Source organism: Tenrec ecaudatus, chromosome 16, assembly GCF_050624435.1.
Source record: "Tenrec ecaudatus isolate mTenEca1 chromosome 16, mTenEca1.hap1, whole genome shotgun sequence".
In the NCBI taxonomy this organism is placed as follows: Eukaryota; Metazoa; Chordata; class Mammalia; order Afrosoricida; family Tenrecidae; genus Tenrec; species Tenrec ecaudatus.
Window position 1 is genome coordinate 5,875,593 of NC_134545.1, and position 19,714 is coordinate 5,895,306.

The window sequence follows — 19,714 nt, forward strand, 5'->3', positions numbered from 1 at the left end:
GTGTGTTGAAAGCTCATCGCCAGCCCTTTCTGCCCAGGCGCTTCCGGGTGGACTCAAATCTCCAACCTTTCAATGAGTGGCTAAGCATTGTTTGGACCACCAGGGACCCCTACTCAGGACAGCCAGTGTCTCTGTCTAGCCTGGGGAGGGAGTTGGCAGAGTGCTCTCTCGTTTCTGAGCGTGACTTTGGCCCTTAGGTTTTAGGGGACAGAGGTGTGAGGAGGCATTCAAGGTGCCTCATCCACTCGACAGGACGGGAAAGTAATGTGTTCAGGACCAAGGAGCCTCCCTGGTTGTATCTTCAGAAACCTAGCGTTGTAGCAAGCAGCTGAGTGACACCTGGAGTCGGTCAAGACAGAAGCCACAGTGGGGTTGCGTGGGGTACCTACCATGGGTTCATGGTTGTGGTTTTTCCATAGACCTTTAATCATCCCCTCTTTTGGGCTGTTGCAAAATAATTCATATGTGATGGGGATATTCAGAGTCTCAAATGATGCCAGGAAGGTTATGCACTTCAAATACGACCTGGAAAACAGGCATGTCCAAGAAGCATTCTTGTAGGTCATATTTACATCTACTAGAAAAGGGATCAGTAGAAAGAAGACGTTTTGAAAAGGATGATGGCAACATATGTACACATGTGCTTGATAAAATTGAAGTATGGATTGTTATAAGAGCTATATAAGAGCCCCCTCCCCACAAGATTTATTAAAAAATAATAGCTATCAAAAGGTTAGGCCAATCTGTTTTTCATAATTCACTTTGAATTTCTAAATATGGAATATTGTTAGAAGGAAACATTATTTCTAAGTTTTCCCAAGAAAGGACAGACATGAGACGTTCTCAGCAGCCGACTTTCCCTTTGCCAAAGTGTCAAGGATACTCAAGACCCAAATCTACCACCCTTCAGTCAGTTCTGACTGTGCATAGTACGATTCACACGTAGCAACTGAGGGGCTTCAAGGTTAAGGCTGCCCGCAAAGAGTCTACACTTCCTAGTTCCTAGGGCAGCGTTTTGGCATGCCTTCACCTACTTTCAGATTTAGTGTCCACCAATACCGCATAGCTATTGCGGGCATTTCACGTGGGTCTTCACAAATTTCCCAAATCCTACGTACTTCACGTCTTCCATCGGTTTCTTGAAGAGGGACTCCACCGTCTGCTTGTCGGCCAAGTACAGGAGGCACTGGAGAGCCCGCGTCCGGTGGGCAAACGTTAACTGGCGAGCCCCTAAAGTCTGTGGAGCCAGAGAGGTTGGGAGAATTGGGTGCCTTTCAGACACTGGGTGAATGAATTCCACCTGAACCACCTTTATCCGCATGAAATGTTAATGGAGACTTTCTTTGGAAAGAAAATTGAAGTCATTATTTGACCTAAAAAACCTCATGGTTCCTGTGTCCTTTTTTTTGGCGGGGGGTTGGGGGTTGTATCAAAATTATTTCCATTCTCATTAATAGTAAAATCAGCTATGCCCTCAAATTAATTCCGATTTATAGTAACACTCCATGGGGTCCAAGCAGAACTATGCTCCCGGGGGCTTTCAGGGACTGTTTTTAAGAAGCAGATCAAGCCTTTTTGCCCAAGGTGCCTCTAGGTGGACTCAGCTGAAGCCTTTGGGTTAGCACCTAAGCATGCCAACTGTGTGTACCTTCTAGAGCTGCTTCATAGTGATCCTGTGGCATGCTTGCCTTTTGCATGGTGTTATTATTTACTCTGAGAGTGCAAAAGCAATGGGCAACAGCTGCTGGCACCTCAGCAAGGCCACAGCCACACACTGCTGTATGGTCCCTGGTGCTTTTCACCAGGGTGCACACACAGTACCGGGGACAAAAGACAACCTTCACACTTACGAATGTTCTGGGTGAGAGAAAGAAGCCGGACTTCAGCTCTTGAAATGTATAGAATACTAATACAAACTCGTATTTTCATACACATTTCAATGCACTTCAATATTAAACCACTAAATGAGATGTATTATTAAGTAGCCCTGAGGTGGCAATCGGTAAGTGCTCAGCTGTGAAACAGAAGGTCAGGGGTTCAAATCCAACGACTTCTATTTCCTTAAAGAGTACAGCCTTTGAACCTGAATGGGATAGGTTTCCGCTGTCCTCCAGGGTCTCTGAGTCGAAATCATCTTGATGGCGGTGGGTGATCCCGATTATTATCCTGCCCCTGGTCTCAGCCCCGAGGCTGAGGAGTGACATATGTTTATTAATGTTCTGTGGGCACACAGGACATTAGACTGCAGAGCGGTGACTACCGCGGGAAAGCGTGCTTTGGGGATTTCTAGAGTTGGGAGCGGAACCAGCCGTTTTCCATTCCACTGGAAAGAATGACTGGCAGACACTGGTGGGCGGTGTAGACATTTTCTGGGAAATCAACACAGCGAGTTTATCAAACAGTAGGCAGAATTCACAGCCGATAACATTTGAGCTCTTAGGGGAATGGCGTCTTTGGAAGCCTGGAATGTCCACCGTGAACGGCACAGTGGTCTTCCTTCTTACAAACATGTCTGCCGAGCGGGGGGTGAGAGGAATGACAGTGCTTTTTGGATATTTTATACCGACGTGTGTCAACATTTGGGAGATCTGCCTGCATTATGAACCAGTACTTTCCCAAAGCAGGCAGGGTTAACAGATTCATTCACCTACAAGATAAACCTATAGATTACGGTTTCACAGATTACTAAGGATTCACTTACGTGGTTTTAGATCCATGGAAATGGCTTCCCCTCCTCCCCCTTTTTTAACGTAAAACTTTCATTCGCCAAGTCGTGGTGGAACATCAGAGAATGAACACAATGGTTTGAAAGGGGATTAAAATGTTCCTCCCGTGCCTGGCGCCCTGGTGGCGCCCTGGTTTAAGCGTGGGAGCCTAACCACAATGCTGGCAATTTCAACCATCAGTCAGTCACTCCAGGGAAGAAAGGTGAAGCGGCCACTCCTGCAAAGATTCCGTCTCGGATCCCCAAGGAGCAGTTCTCAGTGCTACAGGTCAGTGTGAGGCAGAATGGACTTCACAGCAGGGGGGATGCTCGTTTGCAAGGAAGTACAGAGTAAATATGAGGACACGGTACAGAGTACAGAGCAGATATGAGGACTTACTTGCTTCTGTGAGAAAGATACAAGAGACATTCGCCCAAATATAAAACAATGTCATTTTCTTATATCTTTTATTTTAGGAAGGTGGTTATTTCTCATTAAAATGTTAACACATAAGCTTTGTAAGAACCCCCCAATAAAATAATAAAGACAAACTATGTCACCACATAATGGGCTTGCTAGTTTTGGTTCCCAGCTGAGCACTTTAACCATTGTACCAACAGGACTCCTGAGGGCTTATGTTATTTTTAAATGGCCTCACAAATCGTTGTTTTTTTCCCCCTGAAATCTTAACACTGTATTCCAATATATAAAAAGCTGGTCAACAGAACCACCGTGAACCCACGGTCCTGGGGGTTTGCAGACCGGCTGGTTTAGTGGCAAGCACGGGGCTAGAGTTAAAAGGTGACACAGTCGATTGTGGGAAAGGGGGAAGCCTGGGCCCTGAGAGGGCTGAGGTGAGTGCACCACTGCGTGGCCACCAGGCCACCTATGGGAAGGGAGTGGAATCCAGGGCGAAGAGCAATGTGAGGGTCAGTGGTGGGGAGCAGGGAGAACCAAACTGCACCCAGTGCCCTAGAACGGAACAGAACCACCTCTCAGTGTTTCCGTGGCTGTAAGTCTTTATGGAAGCAGACTGCCACATCTTTCTTCCCTGCCAGGGCTGCTGGGCTCCAAACAACAACTTTTCGGTTAGTAGCTCAACACTTACCCCATAGTGCCACCAGAGTTTTCTCCTGGGAGGCAGGCGGGAGGGCACTGGTCAGACTAGCGTTCCAGGCAGGGTAAACAGTGCGTGTTGAAAGCCTGTAGAGCTAGTTTTGGTCTAGCCAGTTTACCGGGAGGGGAGAGTGGCGTGCGAACACTGCGCTGGGTCCCGGCTGTCAGGAATGTTGACTGACCTACTACCACGAAGCGCAGGGACCTGGGAATGCGATGCTGAGTGGGAACTGTCAACAGGTGGACCAGGCCCTGTGCGGGGCAGCCCGCCCGCAGCAGGGCAGTCCGGCCTAGGGCAGTGCTCGTTTGAGAAGGGAGGTGTGCTCGGAGGGAGTACGGGGTGGGGGCCGGCATCATGGCCCTCTGTTAGGACGCCGGCATGGAAGACAAGCGGAGCGAAGAACAAAAGCTGCGCGGCCCAGAGGAGCTGGGGCCAAGCGTCTAGAACTCACAGTTGTCGTGGACGTGGCAAACACAAACAGCATTCTTGAGCTGTAATCGAGCGGACGAGACAGGAGAAGGTACAGGATCCTGGAATTGAACAAACATAAAAACGACTTTTACAAACCTAGCACCTCTTCTCTGAAGGGGGATGAGAGGATTCGGAACTGTTCAGTGGTGGAAGTAGGGACTTCTTGCAGCCACTCAACTGCAAAATTGGGGAGGGCAGCACTTTCCACACCCAGAACCCGCGGGTTTCCGAGACCGAGATTCTCGTTAGGTTTTGAAGTTTATTAAAATAAAGTATTAGCAAACGATATGCAAAATCCGTGCTTTAAGAATGAAGGCTTTTCTGCGGGGCCTGTGTCAACCTGAAACTTCTTCTCTCCTTTATAAAAACTCGCTGGGATCACACGCACACTCACACAAAAAGAGCTATGGCTTTGAAATGCACAATATACAAAATGGATTTTTTTTTTCGTTTTGGGAAAACCAATACATTTTTATAAATATCAAAAAGATATCAGAATTTAAGCACGGTGCTAGTATTTCATTTTCTACAACGCAAACAGAGGCAGAGCAAATACAAATAAAGAGACAGCCACTCTTTATGGGAGTTGAAAGTCTTGTCTTTCTTCCTTGGAACTTCTGGAGGATTCGAACTGCTGACCTTGTGGGTCACAGCCCAGTGCCTACCCACCGTGCCACCAGGACTCCTTCCATAAAGGCTACAGATAAAGAAACCCTGCAGGGCAGTCTGATTCTGTCTCACGGGGCTGGTTCGAGTCAAAACAAAGCCTAATAACAACAACAATCTTTCTAAGGTTCCTTCACAGCTAAAACTCCAAAAGTAGCCCAACTCACTGCCATTGAATGGATGTCAACTCATAGCGACCCCCTAAGGCAGGGTGTGAGTTTCCAAGACCATAACTCCTTATGGGAGCACACAGCCTCAGCTTTCACCCTAGGAGTGGCTGGTAGTTCAAACTTATGTACTCGTGGCTAGCAGCCCAACTTACAACCACCATGACACCAGTGTCCAGCTTCACAGCTCAGTAGAATGCACGCGGGTCGCCGTCTCCTTAATCAAAGTCCGATTCCTTAGCTCTCTCTCTGGACTTCGGAAGTGAACGCACACCACTGCTGCAGAACACAGCGAACACTGCACACGGGGGCTCCTGTGTTTCCCTTTGGAGGGCCTCACAGTTACTGGGCACAACTCAACTTCCAGCCTCAGGGCTGACTGTCGGCCCCCAGAGGTGCACATGGGGCAGGCACACAGAGGCCTAGTGGCTGAGCCTTTCTTAAGGTTTTCCTCCCCCACCTCCCACCGCCCTCTTTGAATTGCTTCTAAGAATTTCTATGTGGCTTGTTCAGTTAAACCACAGGCCCCAACCTTACTTGGCGTTCCACCCTTTTCAGTAAAAAACCAAAAATATGACTTAGTGGCCCCTGGCAATGAAAACCTGTTGGACTATAGCCCAGGATGCAGGATAAAGTGTAGGCCTCTGCTGCCCTTGTAGCCCAACCCCATAGTTCCAGCTCCCTCTAGGGGCGGTATCCCAGTTTTGCAAACAGAGTTAGATACCCAAGGAACTCGCTCTTGCTTAGACAAAGGTGCTCTGAGATCTGGGATGGGGGTGGGGATGCTCTAGAGCAGTGGTTCTCAACCTTCCTAATGCCACGACCCTTTAATACAGTTCCACAGGTTGTGGTGACCCCTAACCATAACATTATTTTTGTTGCTACTTCATAACTGTAATTTTGCTGCTGCTATGAATCATCATGTAAATATCTGATATGCAGGATGTATTTTCATTGTTACAAATTGAACACAATTAAAGCATAGTGATTCATCACAAAAACAATATGTAATTCTGTACTGTGAAATATTTATTCCTGTTAAGAGTTTACAAATAAATTACAGGACCTACATAGTATCATAGATAGAAGTAGTATATGTTAATTAAATTGTGAGAAACTGAAATTTATCTACTTTAATTTCCAATAGCTTAAGTATTGTTTTGATCACATGCTAATTTTTTTAATATTTCAAAAGTAGTTTAATTATTGGTATTTTTCAGGAACATGGTACTTTATATTAACAATAAAGCAAGTGTCTTATGCAAAAAAAATTATTTCTAATTACAAATAAATGAAATTTTGTCTTGAAGCATGGTGTAGCACACCAGGTCCTCGTATGTGGGCGTTATCTGTGTGTGGGCAGACCCACCTGTATATGGATAGAGGGGTGGTGTCTCGGTTCCTAAGACCATCGGAAATATGTGTTTTCCAATGGTCTTAGGTGACCCTGTGAAACGGTGGTTCAGGTTGAGAACCGCTGCTCTCGAGGAAAGGAAGGTACGCAGAGCGTCACTCAGTCAACTGCTCTAAGCCAGGGAAAGGGATTTTCCTTGATCCATCCTCTCAAGACTCTTCTCATCACTGGATCTCCAAGGCCAAGAAAGGGGGTGGGGCCTCCCAGGCCACTTGACCAACTTTTGGTCTAGGCTGAAAATCGGTGGAAAGCTCCCGTGCATGCCCCCACTCCCTGTGCCCGTGCCAGGCATCATCAATAAAGCCCTACTACTTTCTCTTCAATTTGGGTCCAGATAAGAGTCTTATCAGTAGAGAAATTCCTAACCAATCGGACTTCGGCACATTAGCTAAAACCAACTTGCTCTTTTTGTTCTCGGTCTTAGGTTTAAAGGACAAACGGAATACTAATGGCCCCAGACATGAACCCTTCCAGGTCACCAGGTGAGGGACCATTTAGGGGCCTGGGGTCAAAGCTGTAGAGTTTTCCTTTGCTTCTAGTGTAGTATCTGCTAAAGGTACCCTTTAGAAGGGGTCGCTTATTGAGGGCTCAGAAATCCTGCATTCTTGGCTGTCTCTTATTTGTCCCATTGATGTTGCTTACACTAACAGCTATAGAATAATGACTGTGACTTCCGTTATAACATGAAAGTCTTCTAAAAACCAACCTCTGACAAACTAAGTATGAAGATTCCTGCTGAGCATCAAGCTAGAGCCAAACACAGGAAAGGGGAGAAAACAAGCAAGCAAACAAAAACGAGTACCTTCGCAGAGCATCGTCTTCTTGGAGTTCAAACAATTCCGAAGACGTCTTTGAAAGAGTGGAAAGGCAGAGTCAAAAACGGAAGAAAGTTTGAGTACACATGCTTATGAAAAGCTACTCGATGAAAAACCCACGTTACAAAACAGGTTTACATAGAAGTGACAACGTAAGTAACTGCTTTATGAAAAGATCCCTTTCTCACTTACTTTTAGCCTAAGATGGATTTATTCACATAACCGAGGGCGCAATTTGTTACTTATGGTGGATGCCGGCCCCAAATGCCTAATTTGAATCCCAGCAGGAGGTGGCCTCAGGCAAACCCAAGAGGTGGGGCAGTGGATTAAAGATCTGCCTGTGCTTTCAAAGCAGGAGATGCCCTGAAAGTCAGGGAAAGCTGACGAGCTGCTTCAGCCGAGAAGATATTAGGAAGACGGCAAACCAGTGCAGTAGTGAACGCTGCACCCTGAGGTGGAAGCGCATTATTGGGATAGGTGGCTAAAGAGCCAAGTCTTGACCGACTATTAAAACTCCTGATTTTGACACAGCATACTGTGGCTAAGTTAGAGGAAGCCCCTTGTTCAACAGCCACCAAACGTGAAAAGACCTTCATGATCATTAGCCGTTAGAGACCTGCAAACCAAATCGCAGTGAGATTCCACCCGAGGCCAGTACAGCTCTACAGGACGTGCATATGCACAGGGAGAGTGACATGGTTTACGCGTGGCCAACGCTATAGATCGGTGACTCTGGGTAAAGGGTATGTGCCTCTTGTAGCTTTTCAGGAAGCTGGCAGGAAGGGAAACAGAGGAGCTCATGAAGACTCATCAGTTAACAGGGGCACACCACACTTTCGAGAGCCGGAGCTGTGAATGCAGAGGGCACGCTTGCCCTGGGACACCCCCAGGCAGGGAGGACTTACTTCGCCAGGCTTCGTTGTTGGGCACAGCCATTTCTCCAGCAGCACGTCCCAGACCTTTTCCAAATTCAGTTCGTTGATTTCAGCTATTTCTTTGGCTGCGGCGTGAATGTCTGAGATATTCAAGGTAAGGAATTCACAAAAGACAAATGTCAGTCTACAAAGACAGTAAGGTCACTGGGACTAGCAGCGAGGCCCTCGGACAAACTGTACAGACTCTGTGCTCACCGGGGAAATGCCGGCCCGCTGAGCTCTGGATCCTCTGGCTTATGCTGGGGTGCTCGTACAGACTGACGATGAGGTGGGCAGGCTTCCCGATGGAGCGCAAGTACTCGGCGCTGTTCAGCTTGTGGGCGATGAGCACGGCTTCGGTGCCCGACCGCCGGTACTGGACGTGAAGCTTCTTCAGCAAAGCCTCCGCTTTGTCCCGCGTGTCGTCCTTTTTCAAAATTCCAAGTCAAAACATGTTAACAACCCGTGATGTCAATTGAAGATTCACCCCCCCCCACTTCCTGCTCCCCGTTGGGTCCTTGCAAAGGGCAATCACCGGGGGCAGGAAGACAAGGTGTGTGCAGCAGGCACAACACGAAGCCCCTCCCTCTTCTGGCCCAGACATACCTGAGATGGGATGTTCTGTAGCCACCTCTCGGCTAAGTAAAGGCAGAATTTCAAACTAGACATTTTGAAGGCCCCTACGGTCAACAGAGAAGATTCGTGAGCAAATCTCAATCCTTTCAACACGATGGCTTTTCGTCAGCTTCGCAGTTGTTTTAGAATCAGAAAAATACACACTTGGGATTGCAACGGAAGCATGAAATAAAACGCGTGTGGGCTGTTGAACGGAAAACTAATTGTTCTGCCACTGTTCAGCCATGCCTCCTTGAAATGGTCACAAAAATGAAAGAACGCGTCGTCCGCGGAGGAAGACACAAAAAGAACGGACGCGTTTCACTCCGTGGTTTTCACAGCTCCCTCCTGCAACACCACGCTTCAGAAAGGCAGGAGTCCCAGTGACCCCACATACAGCACAAGGGAGCACTGCCCACATCTGTCCCACCCCCAGCATTGCTGTCCTCGAGGCCACGGTTGCAGCCACTGTGTCCATCGCTCTTGCTGCAAGTCCTCCACCTTGCCCTCGGACTCACTTTACCAAGCATGATGTCCTCCTCCAAGCCCTGGTCGGTCCTGACAACCTGCCCGAGTCCACGGGTCAAGATCATCCGCCCTCACTTCGGAGGACCGTTCTGGCTGTGTTCTTTCCAAGAGAACACAGGTTGCTCCCCTAGTAGTCCATAGTGTTTAATACCTAATAATACTAAGGCTTATTTCATACTCTTTGCCAACACCCTAATTCACAGACAAGGATTCTTCTTCCACATTCTTTATTCACTGCGCAGCTTTTGCATGCACACCAGGCGATTGAAAAGACACTAGCTTGGGTCAAGTGCACCATAGTCTTCAAGGTGGCATCTTGGCTTTTTAAGAGCAGCAGTTCTCAACCTGTGGGTCATGACCCCGCTTGGGGTCAAACGACCCTTTCCCAAGGGTCATCCGATTCATCACAGTAGCAAAATGACAGTGATGAAGTAGCAACGACAATAATGTTATGGTCGGGGGGGTCACCACAGCAGGAGGAACTGTATGGAAGGGTCATGGCATGAGAGAGGTTGAGAACCGCTGTTTTGGAGAGACCTTTTTCAGCTGATTCATATTGTACGGTCAGACCTTGAACACCGTTGAGCATAAGCCACAGAAACAAAGGCAGTGCAGGTGCTGCCGAGCTGGGTTTAGAGTTCAATAGGAAGATAGGCAGTGGTGCTTCACTGAAAGACAGCGGCCAACCGCACCACCATGAACGTGGTGCTCTCCACTGAGAGCAGAGTGGTGGCTGTCATCTTGGAATGGGACACTGCTGCATGTTTCCCACTTGCATCAAAATCTGATATGCAGGTGATTTGGCTGCTTGCTCCCACCAGCCATGAGCAAACCATTTTAGGCTGACTGAAAGCCCTAGATGATGGGCACTTGGGATGTTTCCACCTTTGGGCTATTGTGAATGCCGAATGTACAAGCATCTGCCGGCTGAGTCCTTTCTCTCAGATCTTCTGGGCATGCAGCTGGGAGGAGAACTGCTGGGTCATATGCTAGCTTGGTGAGGAGCCGCCAAACTGGCAGGACGGCCAGGGCAATGTTTCCTTCTGTTGTGCAAAGGGGCGCCGCCGTAGGTCGTTATCACCGTGAGGGCACCTAACAGCAACAAGCGGTTTGGTGAACAATTTCACAACAGCTACACCATTGTGGCGTGGCTAGCCGTCCACAGTGGACAAGGTTCTGATTTCTCCGTAGCTTCAACAACACTTGTTATTTGGTGTTGTTTATTTTCTTTTAAAAATCACAGCCACCCTAGGGAATATGAACTGGCAATCTTGTGGTTTCAATTTTATGTATTTTACCCCAAACAGGATACTGTTATACTTCTTGTTCTAACTTTTGTTAGAAGCAAAAAAAAAAAAAAAAAATCGAAGCGACAAATGCACAGATTTGGGTGCCTTTTTGATGACATGAGAATATCTAAGGATTCATTATTCATAGTATCATGAATGGGTATTAGGAAACATCTATCCATTTGTACTCTCACCAATAGCCTGCATCTTTGGCACGGATGAAGGGCGCCTGCGATTTCACTTGAGCCTAAGTTACGTCCTACGTGAGCAGAGGGCAGATGCATCGCCGTACTGTTGGACTGCTCCTCCTTAAATAGACAGAAGCCTGCTGGCACTGCTTCTCGGCCTGCTGCCTACGATCAAGTGCAGCAGCCAGCTGGCATCGAGGTGATTCTGACTCGTGGACCCCACTTGTGTCAAGAGGAGAACTGGGCTCCTGGGGGCCCGTGATGGATTCTGGAAGTAGATCACAAGGCCTTTCTGCGGATGACTCTCTGGGCAGCCTTTTGGCAACCAGCTGAGAGCTGACCCGTTTGCATCACCCGGAAGCTCCAGTACACTGGTTCATCATGAAGTATAAACCCAACCACCACCCATTTGGAGCCCACTACAGAAAGGCCCCATACCTTCTGGAATGTCCTGGGCAATACTGATGGCTATGGCGACAGCCCACTCGGGATTAACTATAGACAACAAGTAGGACTCGATGGCTTGTGTGACCTTGGCCACCTCCTTGCTCATCAGAGTTGAGGATTGGGCTTGTGGTAACTTCAGGAGCTTTGGCTTCAGCTTTTTCTCAAAAACGTGTTTGGCGGTCGAGACATACAGCGTGTCCAAAGAGAACTTGAACAAGAAGGAAAAGTACATATATTCACCGTTATAGGCCTTACATAAAAGCAGCAAACAGATTTTCTACACGAGATCAGAAATAATTACGAGATGGAGAGAGGTCGTATCATGCTCTAGCCCTACGTGAGTTACCTTCATCAATTTAGAAATTAGGAGCAAGGTTGGGAAGGACTCCTCACTGAGTTCTGTAGCTGAAAAAGGAAAGGAGAACAAAATTCGCTTATGGACCAAAAAACTGGCTCTTCAAAAAAACACATTAAGAAGTTAATGAGGGCAATGAATGTATGGATTGTGGTAAGAGTTGTATGAGCCCCTAATAAAACGTTAAAAAAAATTTTTTTTTAAAGAAGAGAAGTTAATGAGCCTATCCCCTCGGGACCAATAATGAGAGTAGTGATACTAGGAGGGTCAGGGGAAGGTGGGAGGAGAACAGGGGAACCGATCATAATGATCTACATATAACCCCCTCCCTGGGGGACGAACAATAGAAAAATGGGTGAAGGGAGACATTGGTCAGTGTAGGACATGAAAAAATAACAATAATTTATAAATTAACAGGGTTCGTGAGGCAGGAAGGGTAAAAAAAATGAGGAGTTGATACCAAGGGGGCTCAAATAGAAAGAAAAGGTTTTGAAAATGATGAGGGCAACAAATGTACAAATGTGCTGGACACCTGTATGTATATATATATATATATATATATATATATATATATATACTGTGATAAGAGCTGTATGAGCCCCCAATAAAATGATTTTTTTAAAAAAGAAGTTAATGTATGTACAGAGAATTTTCCAAAAGTTCTGTGCGGTGCCAAAGAATATCAAGTGGAAAGGCAGTCTGTTCTGGGCGGCTGGTGGCAGTGTGATCACATGCTCCAACATGTACTGATACTCGAGGTCCACTGGAGGCGAGATTCTTCGGTAAGATGTCAAATGCTTCAGAAGACTCAATGCCTGCGTTGAAATAACAAGTATTCCCCTGTGAGATTCATACGCATCATGACTTCCAAAAACAGTCTAGTTCTCTACCATCACGGTGGCCTGCCATTCCCGAGACAGTCTGTTTTTGTTTTTTTTTATGAAAAGGGCCAGACCTTTTTAAGTTCCTCTTCGAACGTCCATCTACGGGACTGCCATTTACCCAGTCACGAAAGGAGTCAGAGGAGGAGCAGGCCGCCTGTGGGCCCCATCGTTGGTGGGATGGTTAAAGAGTCTGGTGGATTTCCATGCTTGCTTCTTACTGTTTAAGATCTACCTCAAGAAGACTGGATTTCATTTTAAACATGGAGGCAGATCGAAAATGATCTCTCTAGAGCCCTTCACTCCCTTGTGTTTCTGTTTGGGGCCTTGTCTAGCCTTTTGAGTCAATTGATTTTCTTCTAATAGTTTTTTCCCTTAAATATTTTGTCTTCTTCCTGGTAAAAGTTTATCAGTAGGTTAGGTTAGGCTCACACCTAATAATGACTATACATATTGTTCAGTGATTACCGGTTACATGTCGACATGCTATCAACAGTCTCATTATTTCCATTCTGATTGTTTGCTTTTCATCAATCAAGCTTCCCTACTCATAATCCCTGCCTTTCTCACCTCGGCTTCAGAAATAAACGTTGACCATTTAAGCTCAAATAGGTGATTTAAAAAAATTTATTTGTTTATTTTAAATAAGAGCACAGTACTCACGGGTGATATGCTTTAAGAGCAATTCTGTTCCTTTGCTACAAAGGTAACCTTCTCAAGAGGCTTCCATCAAAGTTGAAAGAAAATCCCTGGGTCCTGGTCTACTAGCTAGTCATGCGGGCCTTTTGCTACAAGGATTGGGGGTTTTGCTCCACAATTATTTCCCATTGTATCTGAGACCACCTACTGGGTCCCTTGTCAGACTAGGCAGCAGTGGCAGCTGGGCGCCAAATACTCTGGCCTCAGGATAAACAAGGCTGTGTTCCATGTACGTGACTCGTCCTGCAGACTAACTTCTCTTTATTTGTAGTTTCCTTTTTTCCCTTTTACTCCTCATGAGTAGAGACCAAGAGTTCTATCGTAGATGGCTGATGAGACACAAATTTTAAGTCTTATTTTAAGACCCCAATTACTGGTCATTAAACAAAGATGTATATAGACCATAAACTTAATGGGCTATGGTGTATCAACTGACTGAGTCATGCCATGCGTCTCTGGTCCTAAGGCTGCAAACTCATGAAGCCAATCCTGTAAAGTGTTTGGCTGTGTAGGGGGCTCTATGATATTAAAAGGGGCTTCAAAACGCTTATGGAAAAATGGAGTTAAAAGATGGAGTTTTTCTATAAAAAATATATATGCTGCACACAGGAATACATGTATACACATATATGCCTAAGGATTCAGCAATGCACGTATGTGTATACATAATGTGGATATTTTTGGCAATGACTGCTATTGTTTCGGCATTCTATGTGCCATAAAGCCTGTCTTTCTTGTGCCTCTTAAGAGTCATCCACAGCCCTGGTCAAATTGTGCACACTTCACCCATTTTGCGTCCATTTTTAAAGTACAACAAGGAAAGGACACACAAGCGACTCTGATTGAGAAGTGACTGCGTGTACTAGGATAAGACTGAGTGAGCCTGGACCAGCCTGTCAGTATAGGAGGGGCTTCAGAAAGTTCATGGGAAACGAGAAGACAAGGGGATTTTCCCAGACTTCATAGTCCTGCCTTAATTCCTCCGCACGAGCCCTTTAGTGATGTCATACAAATTTAGACCACTCCATGCATCCATGATTCCCATAAACGATAGAACGTGTTTTATCTTAAATGTCCATCCTTTTCAAAGAAGAAGGATCGACAATAAGGTGCGGTGTCCTGAAGGGAGCTCACAGGATATTAACCGAAAGGCATGGGATAACTGGGACGCTCATGATCCCAATAGGAGCAGAAAGAGGGCTCATTTACCTGGCTAATATTGATGTTGGTTATCTTCTCATCGGCTCTTTCTATGACTTTCAGGACAACTTCAATCATTTCATAGTCATAGGGATCCAACTGCACAGGAAAAACATATTTCAACACCGGAGAAGGCATTTAGTTCAGTTGGGTTCCTCGGTGCAGATCACACAGGTATGTCCCCCATGCCCTGTGATGGTACGTTCACTTATCTTTCTAAATGGAACGGAAATAGGCTCCCTTCTACGATACGCCCTATCAGGATAAACAGACGTCTGAGCCATTCCTCAGAGGGTATCAAAGGGCCTGCACAGGGAGGGCAGCGTTACTTTCACAGACAGATGCTCTCAAGGTACTGGCTGCCCGCTGTCCAGCAGCTCCTCGCTCACGGCTACCCTACAGGAGAGGGAAGAGCTGTGCCGGCATGCCCCCTGGGTGCCATCTTTATGGGAGCAGATTGCCAGGCCTTTCCTCCTGAGGGGCCACGGGTGGGTGTGAGCTGACCACCTTTAGGTTACCAGCCACGTACATAACCACGGAGCCACGACAAGGCCTTCTCCGGGTGTACACATGGGAATCATAACACGGCCAACACTTAATCACGTTATACCATCCTTATCATGCCATTTCTACCATGAACAATAGGCAAGTTACGAAAGGAGAACGGGACAGCTCAAACCATGGGCTCCTAAGCAAACAATCCCGGGGGTTTCCTCGCCCCTCTAACCGTGTGTTCTACGAGGAGGGGGGCTTCACAAAGCTCTTGGGAAAGCTTCATTTTCTTTTAGCGTCCTTTTCCCATGAGCTTTTACAGCCAAAGCCCTCGTACAACAATCAGTTGGGCGGCGTTTGTATAAGGTCACAAGGAGGAAAGGACACGATGCCTTTGTTTTCTAGGTCTGCCCACGCGTCCCTGCCTTGGCCCGCCGAAGCCACGTACACTTGCATGGATCAACTGGACAAAGCGGGCGGAGAGCCTGTAGGACCTAGGGGTTGGGAGCCCATGGGCGTGAGCTACTGCTGACTGACCAGCAAAAGCTAAAGCCGAGGTGCCTCTTCCAGTTTTACAATCTCATGTGTGATGGTAACCATTTGTGATATGTCAAAACTAGCGATGAGCGTCTCTCATTAAGAAGCTAGGGGAGTAGCTGATCCTCACAGAGGACTGTCACAGGTCGGTAAGCACGAGGAAGAGCTGCATGAACTAACCACGAAAGACATGTAGCCGGCTGGTCGTCTGCCCACCCTCACGATCCTTTATTCTAAAACTGGTGTCTCCCAAGTTCTCATACAGAAAACAACAACAACAACAGACAAGAGTGTCAGAATGTATGTACACAGAGGCTCACTCTAAAATCTAACGAGAAAGTGAAGCACAGGAGACTGGGGGCACGGAGCGAGATAAATGGGGGTCTGCAGAAAGGAGATGGGCGCGGGTGCATTGACGTGTGCCGAGAACCACAGAGCAGGAGCTCCCTGTGTCTGGGATCGACATTCCTCTCTCTGGGGAGTGGGATTACAGGGTGGTGAGTGAGGCAGGGGCATCGATGCACCAAAAATACAGAAAAATTAAAAAATAACGCCTTCAAAAGGAACATTCATAAAAATATCTAGGTCTAATGAGGCTTCCAGTCTGCTAGCACATACCGAGCACGCCTTTCATTCTCACTGCTAGAGAAGAAAGGCAGGAACAAGCAAGCGTGCCGCGAGCGAAACAAAAGCACAGAAACTGACTCGTGGGCTTTCAAGGTGAGGCTTTTGAAAGTTTAACTGTCTAATTTCGACCCCTTTCTCCTCCGAGGAGCCCACAAGGTCCGCAGTTTGAACCCACCATCCATTCCGCAAAAGGATAGGGCTGTCTGTTCCTGGAACGGTGGGAGTCTCGGAAACCCACGCAGCTCCGCTCCGTCCTGCAGCGTCGCGATGAGTCAGAATCGGCTTGATGACAACAGAGTGGTGCTGCTTGCTCCCCCCCCCCCCCCGCCCGCCCCCCGAGTGCTTTTACACAGTTGCAGAGCTTCCAGGTACGGAGACTCCACTGAACTTTGCCAATCACTGTCAGGGAGGCTAGACCCTTCCAGAAAGGACGGCCATGCCCCGGTGCTCTCGGGTCTGGTGGGCAGAGGGGCAGGGGCATTGACCCACCTTGTGCAGGATGCCACTAAGGCTGAGGACCAGATCTTTCGTGCTCGTCAGTAAAGGGACCATCTCGACGGCTTTGGCTAGGATGCTGGCGTGCTGCTGCTCCGTCCGCTCCGCAGGCGCGTCCCCCTGGCCCTGGCTGACGCTAGTTTGGTGCAGCAGCGTCTCGATGAACAGCTGGAGAGCTGCGTCGCAGTCCAACTGGAAGGTACTACAGGAAAGGGCTCATCAGGCATCGCTCCCCACAGGCAAGCATGCCTCCCTGAACGCCTCCCTCCGGAGACCTAGGCACGTCCCCCCAGCCCTGAAGCTCAGTGTCCCCCTGTCCACTTTCGTAGCTTGCCTGTCACATGGGCGACCTATCACCTTCTAAACGAAACGAAGGCTACCTAACACCTTCTGAAACCCTCATTAAGCACACCACGAGGGAGCTTTGAGAAGGTCTTCCCCTCCCTCTCCGTGCCGTCTTTCCCACGAATGCTTCCAAGCCCCCTTTGCCAGGAGGAAGCTGGTGATGAGACAGCAAGGATTTGTGCCCTGTGGTAGAGTGGTGCCACTTTCAGGACTTGCCACAAACGCCGACCACGGCAGTCTGAGGTCCACTGCAGCAGCCGCTTGCGGCTTAAAAACAAGCATGCAGGGCACACTGCCTTACGGCCGACCTCTGATAATCTCAGGGTCAGGAAAGCAAATTGCCAGGGAGGGTCCTGGGAATCTGCATTATGAATCCAGTGGGTCAGGCGGCGCGTATACTCAGGAACACGGTGAATCAGAGAGGCCGTGAGCAGAGCGTTGCGAGAGCTCGGGATGCACTCAGCTTGGGGTGAGTCAAAGGAGAGGCTTCCGAAGCCTAAGGGCCGCACACCATAATTGCCGGTCTGTCGATATGCTTGCTGTGAGGACGACGGGTTTGGGAAGCACCTGTGCCGTGTCAAGAACTACCTGCAGTATTCCAGAAGGAGGCGCGTGTCCATGTCGATGTTTTCCACCAGAGCTTTAATGAGGTCTTTCTTGGTGAGAAAATGTTGCCGGAAAGCTGGTTGAAAAGAAATCTAACAAGAGAAAGAGGAAGAGTGAACACATCATTTAAAAGGCCTACACGTAACCTGCTCAATCCGAATGTCTACAGACAGACACGCCACTGTGACTTGTCTACCTATTGCACAACGCTGGTGGGAGGTACCGGGTCCACTTACACATGGATTTTTTTTCTCTTCTGTTATTTTTTTTAACACACTGTTTGAAGCTAAGCATCTCCCTGTGAGCAATTTGCCTCTCCAGTAAATTTCGTATGTCGGTAAGTGACCTCTCAGGGTTGGTTGGTGTGGCTGTGTAAGCCCTGAAAAACACCACAAAAGCCACAGGCTGTCTCTGGTGATGCCGACCCACAGGCTGTCTCTGGTGATGCCGACCCACAGGCTGTCTCTGGTGATGCCGACCCACAGGCTGTCTCTGGTGATGCCGACCCACAGGCTGTCTCTGGTGATGCCGGCCCACAGGCTCTCTGGTGATGCCGGAAGAGCTCCCGAGAAGCAGAGGGCAGTCCCCGAACTGCCTGGAAAAGATGAACTGCTTGACCTGCAACGAGGGGCCGGGCTCCAGCTCAGGACCATGGTAAGAAAGGAAACCTGTCACCACAGCCCGCCCCCCAGGAGGCGTGAAAACTTGGCACTTTCTGTGAAATACCTAACCATCTCACATTGAGAATGCAGCTTAAAAGGAAGAAAGAAAGAATTTGAAGAAGAAAAATTAAAAAATTTTTAAAGGAAAACACAGCAATGCATGCAACACACAAAGTACGAGCTTATCAAAACTATTATTGGTGAGGTTTGGGCTGGCAGCAGGCTACTAAAAGTTAAGTTTTTAGACAGTCAAAAGTTGTAAGTTCGAAACTGTATGTGTGTGTGTGTGTGTGTGGGTGTGTGTGTGTGTGTGTCAGTGGGGGGGGTGGGTCAGGGGGTCATGCCTGTAACGACTGCATTATTCAACCTGTACTAGCCTTTACATATGCATACACAGAGGCAACATTTTTCTACAATGGACAAAAACAAACTCACGGCCACCGAGGCAATTCTGACTCAGAGTGACCCTATTGGACAGGGTAGAACTGCCCCTGTGAGTTCCCGAGACTGTAACTCTTGGCAGGGCTAGAAAGCCTCATCCTTCTCCCAAGGAGCGGCTGGTGGTGTTGAACTGCTGATTTTGCAGTTAGCAACCCAATATGTAAGTCACTAGACCACAAGGGGTCTTTTTACCCATCTTCAATCTTATCGTCCTATCCAACTTGATTACCATTCTGAGATTTAGGAAATGCTCAGCTCTGGGTCCAAAACTCTCTCTGAGTCACCCTTAGCGCTTGGCTCTGTCTCCTGTGAACCCTGGTGGTGAGAGTGGGTACCCCGTTCTACTCTCACGGAGGAATTGAGACATACGCTTTCTCCACAGTTACATTCCTGAGAAGTCGACCTTTACATTTATCATCTGAGATAACATAACAAAACAGAGGGGTTGTGTGTGTGTGTGTGTGTGTGTGTGTGCTGTGCATTTTTTCCCCCAAGAGCCACTTCCTTTTTCAAAATAGGACGTTTTAAAGCTTAGTATACTTGGCCTAACTGTTTCAATCTTTTTTTTTAAGCGAGGAACAGCTGCAGAAAACAAAAGAACGAGGGTAAAGGCCAGGCCTGCACTAACATCAACGTCAATATCAGTAGTCTCCATCCACTCACACACGTCAGTGTGTCACACTGTGGTAAGCTGGGTGTTGCCACAATGCTAGAAACCTCGCTGCCAGAATTTCAAATACCAGCAGGGGAACCCAGGGTGGGTCAAAAAACCAAAACGAATCAGAAACAACTCATTCAAACAGGCTTAGGCAGAGTGTCTCAATTAAGACTAGGAGAGAGGCCTGGTGACCTATGTCTACAAACTGAGCGATTTGCTGATGATGGCCTTGTGGCTCACAACAGGACACTGTCTGGTACCATGCTGGAAGACGAGGACTCTGAGTTGGAAAGCATTCTGAGGACACAGTGACCAGCCACAGTGGGCTCAAGGGCCCCATCAATCATAAAGATAATATAGAAATGGGCAACCTTTCTTTT

General features: G+C 47.7%; 1 protein-coding gene across 1 annotated transcript in view; it reads right to left on the reverse strand.

Annotated features, from left to right (window-relative positions):
- KNTC1 (kinetochore associated 1) overlaps positions 1–19,714 on the reverse strand; it is a 79,940-nt gene that overhangs the window by 7,811 nt on the left and 52,415 nt on the right. The window contains exons 43-55 of the mRNA XM_075533977.1: positions 17,556–17,665; positions 16,617–16,824; positions 14,481–14,570; positions 12,335–12,506; positions 11,683–11,741; positions 11,328–11,544; positions 8,876–8,949; positions 8,486–8,696; positions 8,261–8,370; positions 7,343–7,389; positions 4,274–4,352; positions 1,119–1,237; positions 390–525 (exon numbers count right to left, since the gene is read on the reverse strand). Coding sequence (XP_075390092.1) covers positions 390–525; positions 1,119–1,237; positions 4,274–4,352; positions 7,343–7,389; positions 8,261–8,370; positions 8,486–8,696; positions 8,876–8,949; positions 11,328–11,544; positions 11,683–11,741; positions 12,335–12,506; positions 14,481–14,570; positions 16,617–16,824; positions 17,556–17,665 — 1,632 coding nt within the window. The remainder of the gene's footprint in view (positions 1–389; positions 526–1,118; positions 1,238–4,273; positions 4,353–7,342; positions 7,390–8,260; positions 8,371–8,485; positions 8,697–8,875; positions 8,950–11,327; positions 11,545–11,682; positions 11,742–12,334; positions 12,507–14,480; positions 14,571–16,616; positions 16,825–17,555; positions 17,666–19,714) is intronic.